Genomic DNA, 12,280 nt, shown 5'->3' on the forward strand with positions numbered 1-12,280 from the left:
TCCACACCATGTCATCGTCACCGGCGGCGGCCTCGCCTGATGGAAATTTGCAAGCCGACATAGACGACATTATCACGCAGTACCACAGCGTATTCGATGGAATGTGCACGCTCCCGTACCGATACAAAATACTGCTCCAGCCCAACGCCACCCCTGTAATCCACGCACCACGCCGGGTGCCGGCACCCCTCAAGGATCGTCTGAAAAAGCAACTACAGGACCTCCAAGACCAGGGCATCATCTCGAAGGTCACGGAGCCAACAGACTGGGTCAGCTCCATGGTCTGCGTCAAGAAGCCGTCAGGGGAGCTCCACATTTGCATTGATCCCAAGGATCTAAACCGCACCATCATGCGGGAGCATTACCCGATCCCGAAGCGTGAAGAGTTAACCAGTGAGATGGCTCAGGCCAAATTCTTCACTAAGCTGGACGCCTCCCGGGGTTTTTGGCAAATACAGCTGGATGTGTCCAGTCGCAAGCTGTGCACGTTCAACACCCCGTTCGGCCGCTACTGTTACAACCGCATGCCTCTCGGTGTCATATCTGCCTCCGAGGCAGTGTTGGATCTTATCCTGTGTTAGACGTCTGTTTCTAGCTTCCCTGCATCAAGAGCAGTCCACATCGAACCAACATGCCTAACACATCATCTGTCTCTGTCACTCTCTCTCTAACTCTCTCTGTGTCTCTGTCTCTCTCTCCATCTTCCTGTCTCTCTGCCTCTGTCTCTCTCTCTCTTGCTGTCTCTGTCTCTGTCTGTCTCAGTCTGTCTCTCTCTCTGTCTCTCTCTGTCTCTGTATCTCTCTCTGTCTGTCTCTCTCTCTCTCTCTGTCTCTCTCTCTGTCTCTGACTCTCTCTGTCTCTCTCTCTCTGTCTCTCTCTTTGTCTCACTCTCTCTGTTTCTCTCTGTCTCTCTGTCTCTCTCTCTCTCTCTCTGTCTCTCTCTGTCTCGCCATCTCTCTCTGTCTCTCTCTCTGTCTGTCTCCTCTCTCTCTCTCTCTCTGTCCCTCTCTCTGTCTCTGTCTCTCTCTGTCTCGCTCTCTCTGTTTCTCTCTCTGTCTCTCTCTCGGTGTCTCTCGGTCTCTCTCTGTCTCTTTCTCCCTCTCTCTGTCTCTCTCTCTCACTATATATCTCTCTCTCTCTGTCTCTCTCTCTCTCTGTCTCTGTTTCTCTCTCTGCCTGTCTCTGTCTCTCTCTGTCTCTCTCTCTTTCTGTCTGTTTTTCTCTCTCTGTCTCTGTCTCTCTCTGTCTCTCTCTCTCTGTCACTCTCTCTCTCTGTCACTCTCTCTCTCTGTCTCTGTCTCTCTGTATCTCTCTCTCTGTCTTTCTCTAGCTGTCTCTTTGTCTCTCTATCTCTGTCTCTTTGTGTCTCTCTCTCTGTTTCTTTCTGTCTCTCTCTCTCTCTCTGTCCCTCTCTCTGTCTGTCTCTCTCTCTCTCTCGTCTCTCTCTCTCGCCCTGTCTGTCTCTCTCTCTGTCTCTCTCTCTCTGTCTCTCTCTATCTCTCCCTGTCTGTCTGTCTGTCTCTCTCTCTCTCTGTCTCTCTCTCTGTCTCTCTCTCTCTTTCTCTCTCTCTCTGTCTGTCTCTCTCTCTCTCTCTCTCGCTCTTTCTCTCTCTCTCACTCTGTCTCTCTCTCTCTCTCTCTCTCCCTGTCTGTCTCTCTCTCGCTCTGTGTGTCTCTCTCTCTGTGGTAGTCACCACTGTTGTATATATCACATACGAGGCTGTGGTATTATCAGGTATTGCGGTACCTAAGAGGCTGATGACCATTGGTTAAACCTAGGAGTTTACCATTGGCTGTTGATACGTAGCTCCGCCCTGACAGGCAGAGTCTAAGAACCAGCAGCCTTCACTTTCTGTACCGAAGCTGCTGGGGAACAGGTTCTAGTAGATTAAAGCCTCAGTTATGAAATCACTTCGCCTAGAGTGTAATTGATCGTGCATCAACTTAATCGACTAGACTTAAGCTGGAAGGATGGATCTCCGAATCAAACCGGAGTGCCTACAACTCAGCCCCCATGTGGAGAACTCGGCTGCGATATTTAAACACCGGCTGGCGTGCTTTAAAGGCTACCTCGAGACGGCCGGAGGCACCCCCTCAGTAGGACAGAAAATGCATCTCCTGCGCTCAAGGGTCAGCCCTGGGATCTACACCCTTATCGAGGAGGCGGAGGACTATGATGCCGCGATCGAACTGTTAAAAGGACATTATATCCGCCCTGTAAATCAGGTCTACGCACGTCACCTGCTTGCAACTAGACGGCAAAGCCCCGGGGAATCGTTGGAGGATTTCTACCGGGCGCTACTGGTGTTGGGCCTAAACTGTGGCTGCCCACAAGTTTCGGGGAGCGAGCACACGGAACTTTTAATCAGGGATGCCTTCGTAGCAGGTATGACCTCCTCAGTGATCCGCCAAAGACTCCTCGAAAAGGACACCCTGGGACTTAGAGAGGCACGGGCCCTGGCAGGGTCCATGGACGTAGCCTCCCAAAACGCGCAGTCCTATGCGCCCGACCGCGCGGCGGCCCCCTGGGCTGCGTGGCATCCCGCAGCGACAGCCCCACAGACCATCCCCCTGACTCCGCAGGCCTGCGCGGCGAGACGGCCGACTAACGCCGCCGGGCCCCGCTGTTTCTTCTGCGGGCAGGCGAATCATCCCCGCCCGCGCTGCCCGGCCCGCACCGCCACCTGCAAAGGGTGCGGCAAGAAGGGCCACTTTGTGGGGGTCTGCCAGGCCCGCACCGTGGCCGTGGTCTCCAGCGACTCCGGACCGCCGCGGCAACCCCCCTTCAGGCCCCGACCGGCCAGCCCCCTATCCTAGGGCCACGTGCGACCCATGGGCGTGGCCACCTTGCCCCCCCGGACACCATGTGCGACCCATGGGAGACGCCATCTTGGATGGGGCCCCAGGCCCCCAGCACGGCCGACTACACGCTGCCCGATCAGAACTCGCAACTGCTCCATCTGGCCTCGGTGACACTGGACCAAAGTCGACCTCGGACACTCGCACCAGCAACGACGGTCTTCATCAACGGCCACGCGACGTCTTGCCTGATTGACTCTGGGAGCACGGAAAGGTTTGTTCACCCCGACACGGTAAGGCGCTGTTCACTTGTTACCCACCCTGTAAACCAAAGGATCTCCCTCGCCTCCGGGTCACACTCGGTGGAGATAAAGGGGTTCTGCCTAGCAGACCTCACTGTCCAAGGCAGGAGATTCAACAATTTCCACCTGTACGTCCTGCCGCACCTCTGCGCGGCTACCCTCCTGGGGTTGGACTTCCAATGTAACTTGCAAAGCCTGACCTTTAAATTCGGCGGCCCTATACCTCCCCTTACTGTCTGCGGCCTCGCGACCCTCAAGGTCGACCCGCCTTCCCTGTTTACGAACCTCACCCCGGATTGCAAACCCGTCGCCACCAGGAGCAGGCGGTACAGCGCCCAGGACCGGACCTTCATCAGGTCAGAGGTCCAAAGGCTACTGAGGGAAGGGGTCATTGAAGCGAGCAACAGTCCCTGGAGAGCTCAAGTAGTGGCGGTAAAGACCGGGGAGAAACATAGGATGGTCATCGACTACAGTCAGACCATCAACAGGTTTACGCAGCTGGATGCGTACCCTGCCCCCCGCATATCCGACCTGGTAAACAGGATCGCACAATACAAGGTCTTCTCCACGGTGGAAGTCCGCCTCCCACCAGCTCCCCATCCGCACTAGTGACCGCAAATACACTGCCTTCGAAGCAGATGGGCGGCTCTATCAATTTTTAAGAGTTCCCTTTGGTGTCACTAACGGGGTCTCGGTCTTCCAGCGAGAGATGGACCGAATGGTTGACTGGTACGGCTTACGCGCAACGTTTCCGTATCTGGATAACATCACCATCTGCGGCCACGACCAGCAGGACCACGACACCAACCCCGGAAATTTCTCCAGACCGCGAAAATCCTTAACTTAACGTACGATAAGGATAAATGCGTCTTTAGCACTGACCGCCTAGCCATCCTCAGCTACTTAGTGCGAAATGGAGTTATAGGCCCCGACCCTGAGCGCATGCGCCCCCTTCTGGAGTTCCCCCTCCCTCACTGCCCCACGGCCCTGAAGCGCTGCCTCGGTTTTTTCAGTTATTACGCCCAGTGGGTCCCTAACTATGCCGACAAGGCCCATCCCCTGATCCAGTCCACAACGTTCCCCCTGTCGACGGAGGCCCGCCAGGCCTTCAGCCGCATCAAAGCAGACATCGCAAAGGCCACGATGCGCGCCATCGACGAGTCCCTCCCCTTCCAGGTCGAGAGCGATGCGTCCGACGTAGCTCTGGCGGCCACCCTCAACCAAGCGGGCAGACCCGTGGCCTTCTTCTCCCGAACCCTCCATGCTTCCGAAATTCGCCATTCCTCGGTCGAAAAAGGGGCACAAGCCATACTTGAAGCTGTGAGACATTGGAGGCATTACCTGGCTGGCAGGAGATTCACTTTCCTCACGGACCAATGGTCGGTTTCTTTCAGGTTCGATAATGCATAGCGGGGCAAGATAACAAACGATAAGATCTTGCGGTGGAGGATAGAACTCTCCACCTACAACTACGAGATCTTGTACCGTCCGGGGAAGCTAAACGAGCCTCCTGATACCCTGTCCCCTGGCACTTCGCACAAGTGGACTGCCTCCGAGCCCTCCACGAGGACCTCTGCCACCCGGGGGTCACTCGTTTCTTCCACTTCATCAAGACCCGCAACCTGCCCTACTCCATCGAGGAGGTCAGGACAGTCACCAGGGACTACCAAATCTGCGCGGAGTACAAACCGCACTTCTACCGGCCAGAGAGGGTGCACCTGATAAAGGCTTCCCGTCCCTTTGAACGCCTCAGCATGGATTTCAAAGGCCCCCTCCCCTCCACCGATCGCAACACGTACTTCCTGAACGTGATTGACGAGTGCTCCCGGTTCCCATTCGTCATCCCCTGCCCAGACATGATCGCAACCACCGTCATCAAGGCCCTCCAGGGTATCTTTACACTGTTTATGAGCGACGAACTGCGTCAATTCCTGCTCAGCAGGGGCATTGCCTCAAGCAGGACGACCAGTTACAACCCCCGGGGAAACGGACAGGTGGAGAGGGAGAACGGAACGGCCTGGAAGACCGTCCTACTGGCCCTACGGTCCAGGACTCTCCCCGTCTCCTGCTGGCAGGAAGTCCTCCCAGAGGCCCTCCACTCCATCCGGTCGCTACTCTGTACAACTACCAATCAGACACCTCATGAACGTCCCCGTGTTTTCCCCAGGAAGTCCTCCTCCGGGACCTCGCTCCCAACCTGGCTAGCGACACCGGGACCCAACCTGCTTCGGAAGCACGTGCGGGCGCACAAGTCGGACCCGTTGGTCGAGAGGGTCCACCTGCTGCACACTAACCCCCAGTACGCCTACGTGGCGTTCCCTGATGGCCGGCAAGATACGGTCTCCCTACGGGACCTGGCACCCGCCGGAATCCCACGCGCACCCGAACCATTACCCCCACCCCCACCCCCCACACAGCACCTCACTGGAGGGTCAGTACTCCCGCTGCTCCTGCCTAGGCCCGCCCACCCACCGACGCCCCCTACAGGCGCCCCCCCCCCCCCCCCCCCCCCCCGTGTCAACCGTTTGCCCCAACAGTGCCGCCTAGGGGTGGCGAAGCTGCCAGGGAGGCCGAAACCACGCTCCCGGAGTCGCAGATGCTCGGACCCCCACCAGAACCACCACAGAGGCTCAGACGATCCAGAAGGTCGACCAGGCCACCCGATCGGCTGATTGCTTCTCTGTGACTTTAACCGTGAACAAACACTTTGTAAATATTCTCGACAGCCCTGTAAGGAGGTAACACGGTACCTCCATACCTGATCAAACCATGTTAAAGGCGACTGTTACCACTGGCCACCAAACCCACTGGACTCTTTTTTAACAGGGGGTGAATGTGGTATTATCAGGTATTGCGGTATCTAAGAGGCTGATGACCATTGGTTAAACCTAGGAGTTTACCATTGGCTGTTGATACGTAGCTCCGCCCTGACAGGCGGGGTATAAGAACCAACGGTCGGCAGCCTTCATGTTCAATAACACACAGCGGGGCAAATTCAAAAATGATAAAATCTTGAGGTGGAGGATCGAGCTCTCCACCTACAATTACGAGATTTTGTATCGCCCCAGTAAGCTCAACGAGCCCCCCGATGCCCTATCCCGAGGTACATGTGCCAGCGCACAAGTGGACCGACTCCGGACCCTACACGACGCTCTCTGTCATCCCAGGAGTCACCCGGTTCTTTCACTTCATAAAGGCTCGCAATCTGCCCCACTCCATTGAGGAGGTCAGGGCTATCACCAGAGACTGCCAGGTCTACGCGGAGTGCAAACCGCACTTCTACCAGCCAGACCGCGTGCATCTAGTGAAGGCCTCCCGCCCCTTTGAACGCCTCAGCGTGGATTTCAAAGGGCCCGCCCCTCCACTGACCGAAACACGCACTTCCTTAACGTGGTCGACGAATACTCCAGCTTCCCCTTCGCCATCCCATGCCCCGATATGACGTCTGCCACCATCATCGAAGCCCTCAACACCACCTTCGCCCTGTTCGGTTTCCCCGCCTACATCCACAGCGACCGGGGGAGCCTAATTTATGAGCAATGAGTTGCGCCAGTACCTGCTCAGCTACACATCTCTGCTTAATAAAGCCTCGATTATTCTCTACTCTCGTCTCGTCGTAATTGATAGTGCATCATTCTCTCTTTCTCTCTCTCTGTCTCTCTCTCTGTCTCTGTAATGACCTCCAATTGGCATTAGTGGTTCGCCAATTGGAGTATGAGCTCCCTCAATGATAGCTCATCGAGGGGCCCATATAAGCACCTGTGTAGGCTTTGTGAGGCCGTCTGAAGTTGACTGGAATGCTGGCAGCTCTGTTTGGAGCTGCTCGTGTGTATACTTATTGCAAATAAATACTGGTGTCGTGATGGAACCCCTTCCTCCTGTGGATTATTACAGTCTCTCTCATAGTCTCTCCCTCAGTCTCGCTCTGTCTCTCTCTGTGTTTGTCTCTCTCTCTCTGTCTGTCTCTCTGTGTGTTTCTCTCTCTGTGTTTGTCTCTCTCTCTGTCTGTCTCTCTCTGCGTGTCTCTCTCTGCGTCTCTTTCTCTGCATCTCTCTCTGTCTCTCTCTCTCTCTGTTTCTCTTTGTCTTTCTCTCAGTCTCTCTATATCTTTCTCTCTCTCTCTCTCTTTCTGTCTCTCTTTCTCTCTATCATACTCTGTTTCTCTCTCTCTCTTTATCATACTCTATTTCTCACTCTTCTTTCTCACTGCCTGCGTTTCTCTCTCTCTATCATACTCTGTTTCTCACTCTCTCTTCTCTCTCTCTCTCTCTCTCTGTGTCTCTCTCTCTCCCTCTCTCTATCGTACTCTGTTCCTTTCTCTCTCGGTCCCTAAGCTTGTGCCTGCTGTCTGTGGCGGGTGAGCAGTCCGCCAGGTTCCTGCCATGTTGGAGGGTGGAAGCATGAGGTTTGCCAGGTGATGCCCTCCATGGTTGAATACCTCATGTATATTGGCTGAATGGGGAAAGCAGTGGAACACACGACTCGTTAACAATCCCGAGCTCCGAACAAAAGGAGGAATAAAGGATGAAAGTGGGGGCTGGAGGGGAGAGGGAATGTGGTGTGGAATGTGGACAGGCACTCGGGTGAGCCAATCAATATACAGAACGTGACCAATCACAGGACAGGACACCAGAGGGGGACGTACACCTATAAAACACACGAGGCATCAGCACTCCGCCTCTTTCAACTGGCGATAACTGTAGTGACAGTCAGGGTGTACAAATCATTCAACACCTTCTACACGTGGATCAGAGCTAGCCTGGTCTAGATAGTTAATGTTAGTTTACTTAGAGTAGTAGAGAGTCAACCCACAGGCAGCTGTGTGCTTTGTTACTAAAGTTCAATTAATCTATTGAACCAACGCCCATGTTTGGTGTATGCTTGATCAATTAACTGCATCATGTGCAATCCGTGTTACCCCAGGGTGAACAACACGACAGGGACCAGGGATTTGGCGAGATTATTCTGTGTGTCGTCTCCCTTTGGAGCTTTCTGAGCTGTGATCTGTGTTCCAGGCTGTTCACGATGCAGAGGATTTCTTGGCCGCAAAGAGAGCAGCAGTGGCGAAAACAGAAGATAAACTCTCACTTGCAAAACTGGAGCTCAGAGAGAAACTGCAAAGAGGCAAGTACCCTGGCTCGCACCCATTCCCCAGGGCGGGGGCTCGCACCCATTCCCCAGGGCGGGGGCTCGCACCCACTCCCCAGGGCGGGGGCTCGCACCCATTCCCCAGGGCGGGGGCTCGCACCCACTCCCCAGGGCGGGGGCCCGCACCCACTCCCCAGGACGGGGGCTTGCACCCACTCCCCAGGACGGGGGCTTGCACCCACTCCCCAGGACGGGGGCTCGCACCCATTCCCCAGGGCGGGGGCTCGCACCCACTCCCCAGGGCGGGGGCTCGCACCCATTCCCCAGGGCGGGGGCCCGCACCCACTCCCCAGGGCGGGGGCTCGCACCCACTCCCCAGGACGGGGGCTCGCACCCACTCCCCAGGACGGGGGCTCTGACCCACTCCCCAGGGCGGGGGCTCGGACCCACTCCCCAGGACGGGGGCTCGCACCCACTCCCCAGGGCGGGGGCTCGCACCCACTCCCCAGGGCGGGGGCTCGCACCCACTCCCCAGGGCGGGGGCTCGCACCCACTCCCCAGGGCGGGGGCTCGCACCCACTCCAGGCCCAGGGTGGGGGCTCGCACCCACTCCCCAGGGCGGGGGCTCGCACCCACTCCCCAGGGCGGGGGCTCGCACCCACTCCAGGCCCAGGGTGGGGGCTCGCACCCACTCCCCAGGACGGGGGCTCGCACCCACTCCCCAGGGCGGGGGCTCGCACCCACTCCAGGCCCAGGACGGGGGCCCGCACCCACTCCCCAGGGCGGGGGCTCGCACCCACTCCAGGCCCAGGACGGGGGCCCGCACCCACTCCCCAGGGCGGGGGCTCGCACCCACTCCCCAGGACGGGGGCCCGCACCCACTCCCCAGGACGGGGGCTCGCACCCACTCCCCAGGGCGGGGGCTCGCACCCACTCCCCAGGACGGGGGCCCGCACCCACTCCCCAGGACGGGGGCTCGCACCCACTCCCCAGGGCGGGGGCCCGCACCCACTCCCCAGGACGGGGGCTCGCACCCACTCCCCAGGACGGGGGCCCGCACCCACTCCCCAGGGCGGGGGCCCGCACCCACTCCCCAGGGCGGGGGCCCGCACCCACTCCCCAGGACGGGGGCTCGCACCCACTCCCCAGGGCGGGGGCCCGCACCCACTCCCCAGGGCGGGGGCTCGCACCCACTCCCCAGGGCGGGGGCTCGCACCCACTCCCCAGGACGGGGGCCCGCACCCACTCCCCAGGACGGGGGCTCGCACCCACTCCCCAGGGCGGGGGCCCGCACCCACTCCCCAGGACGGGGGCTCGCACCCACTCCCCAGGGCGGGGGCCCGCACCCACTCCCCAGGACGGGGGCTCGCACCCACTCCAGGCCCAGGACGGGGGCCCGCACCCACTCCCCAGGACGGGGGCCCGCACCCACTCCCCAGGACGGGGGCCCGCACCCACTCCCCAGGACGGGGGCTCGCACCCACTCCCCAGGGCGGGGGCTCGCACCCACTCCCCAGGACGGGGGCCCGCACCCACTCCCCAGGACGGGGGCCCGCACCCACTCCCCAGGGCGGGGGCTCGCACCCACTCCAGGCCCAGGACGGGGGCCCGCACCCACTCCCCATGACGGGGGCTCGCACCCACTCCAGGCCCAGGACGGGGGCTCGCACCCACTCCCCATGACGGGGGCTCGCACCCACTCCCCAGGACGGGGGCTCGCACCCACTCCCCAGGACGGGGGCTCGCACCCACTCCCCATGACGGGGGCTCGCACCCACTCCCCAGGGCGGGGGCTCGCACCCACTCCCCAGGGCGGGGGCTCGCACCCACTCCCCAGGGCGGGGGCTCGCACCCACTCCCCAGGACGGGGGCTCGCACCCACTCCAGGCCCAGGACGGGGGCTCGCACCCACTCCCCAGGGCGGGGGCTCGCACCCACTCCCCAGGGCGGGGGCTCGCACCCACTCCCCAGGACGGGGGCCCGCACCCACTCCCCAGGGCGGGGGCTCGCACCCACTCCCCAGGACGGGGGCTCGCACCCACTCCAGGCCCAGGACGGGGGCTCGCACCCACTCCAGGCCCAGGACGGGGGCCCGCACCCACTCCAGGCCCAGGACGGGGGCCCGCACCCACTCCCCAGGGCGGGGGCTCGCACCCACTCCCCAGGACGGGGGCCCGCACCCACTCCCCAGGGCGGGGGCTCGCACCCACTCCCCAGGACGGGGGCTCGCACCCACTCCCCAGGGCGGGGGCCCGCACCCACTCCCCAGGACGGGGGCTCGCACCCACTCCCCAGGGCGGGGGCTCGCACCCACTCCCCAGGACGGGGGCCCGCACCCACTCCCCAGGACGGGGGCGCGCACCCACTCCCCAGGGCGGGGGCTCGCACCCACTCCAGGCCCAGGACGGGGGCCCGCACCCACTCCAGGCCCAGGACAGGGGCTCGCACCCACTCCAGGCCCAGGACGGGGGCCCGCACCCACTCCAGGCCCAGGGCGGGGGCTCGCACCCACTCCCCAGGGCGGGGGCTCGCACCCACTCCCCAGGGCGGGGGCTCGCACCCACTCCCCAGGGCGGGGGCTCGCACCCACTCCAGGCCCAGGGCGGGGGCTCGCACCCACTCCCCAGGGCGGGGGCTCGCACCCACTCCCCAGGGCGGGGGCCCGCACCCACTCCAGGCCCAGGACGGGGGCTCGCACCCACTCCAGGCCCAGGACGGGGGCTCGCACCCACTCCCCAGGGCGGGGGCTAGCACCCACTCCAGGCCCAGGATGGGGGCTCGCACCCACTCCAGGCCCAGGACGGGGGCCCGCACCCACTCCCCAGGGCGGGGGCTCGCACCCACTCCAGGCCCAGGGCGGGGGCTCGCACCCACTCCCCAGGGCGGGGGCTCGCACCCACTCCCCAGGGCGGGGGCTCGCACCCACTCCCCAGGACGGGGGCTCGCACCCACTCCCCAGGACGGGGGCTCGCACCCACTCCAGGCCCAGGAAGGTGGCCCGCACCCACTCCCCAGGACGGGGGCTCGCACCCACTCCAGGCCCAGGAAGGTGGCCCGCACCCACTCCCCAGGACGGGGGCTCGCACCCACTCCAGGCCCAGGACGGGGGCTCGCACCCACTCCAGGCCCAGGACGGCGGATCGCACCCACTCCCCAGGGCGGGGGCTCGCACCCACTCCAGGCCCAGGACGGGGGCTCGCACCCACTCCCCAGGACGGGGGCCCGCACCCACTCCCCAGGACGGGGGCCCGCACCCACTCCCCAGGACGGGGGCCCGCACCCACTCCCCAGGACGGGGGCTCGCACCCACTCCCCAGGGCGGGGGCTCGCACCCACTCCCCAGGGCGGGGGCTCGCACCCACTCCAGGCCCAGGGCGGGGGCTCGCACCCACTCCCCAGGGCGGGGGCTCGCACCCACTCCAGGCCCAGGGCGGGGGCTCGCACCCACTCCCCAGGGCGGGGGCTCGCACCCACTCCCCAGGGCGGGGGCTCGCACCCACTCCCCAGGGCGGGGGCTCGCACCCACTCCCCAGGGCGGGGGCTCGCACCCACTCCAGGCCCAGGGCGGGGGCCCGCACCCACTCCCCAGGACGGGGGCCCGCACCCACTCCCCACGACGGGGGCTCGCACCCACTCCCCAGGGCGGGGGCCCGCACCCACTCCCCACGACGGGGGCTCGCACCCACTCCCCAGGGCGGGGGCTCGCACCCACTCCCCAGGGCGGGGGCTCGCACCCACTCCAGGCCCAGGGCGGGGGCCCGCACCCACTCCCCAGGACGGGGGCCCGCACCCACTCCCCACGACGGGGGCTCGCACCCACTCCAGGCCCAGGACAGGGGCCCGCACCCACTCCCCAGGGCGGGGGCTCGCACCCACTCCCCAGGACAGGGGCCCGCACCCACTCTAGGCCCAGGGCGGGGGCTCGCACCCACTCCAGGCCCAGGACGGGGGCTCGCACCCACTCCAGGCCCAGGACGGGGGCTCGCACCCACTCCTGGCCCAGGACGGGGGCCCGCACCCACTCCCCAGGGCGGGGGCTCGCACCCACTCTAGGCCCAGGGCGGGGGCTCGCACCCACTCCAGGCCCAGGA

The 12,280-nt window shown here is 62.8% G+C and overlaps 1 protein-coding gene across 6 annotated transcripts in view; it reads left to right on the forward strand.

Annotated features, from left to right (window-relative positions):
- The window catches only part of LOC140424662 (IQ motif and ankyrin repeat domain-containing protein 1-like), a 775,223-nt gene that overhangs the window by 463,595 nt on the left and 299,348 nt on the right, over window positions 1–12,280 (forward strand). For all 6 annotated transcript variants that reach the window (XM_072507911.1, XM_072507913.1, XM_072507908.1 and 3 more), the window contains one exon: window positions 8,117–8,225. In XM_072507911.1, the coding sequence (XP_072364012.1) occupies window positions 8,117–8,225 (109 nt within the window). The remainder of the gene's footprint in view (window positions 1–8,116; window positions 8,226–12,280) is intronic.

The sequence above is a fragment of the Scyliorhinus torazame genome, chromosome 6, assembly GCF_047496885.1.
Source record: "Scyliorhinus torazame isolate Kashiwa2021f chromosome 6, sScyTor2.1, whole genome shotgun sequence".
NCBI lineage: Eukaryota > Metazoa > Chordata > Chondrichthyes > Carcharhiniformes > Scyliorhinidae > Scyliorhinus > Scyliorhinus torazame.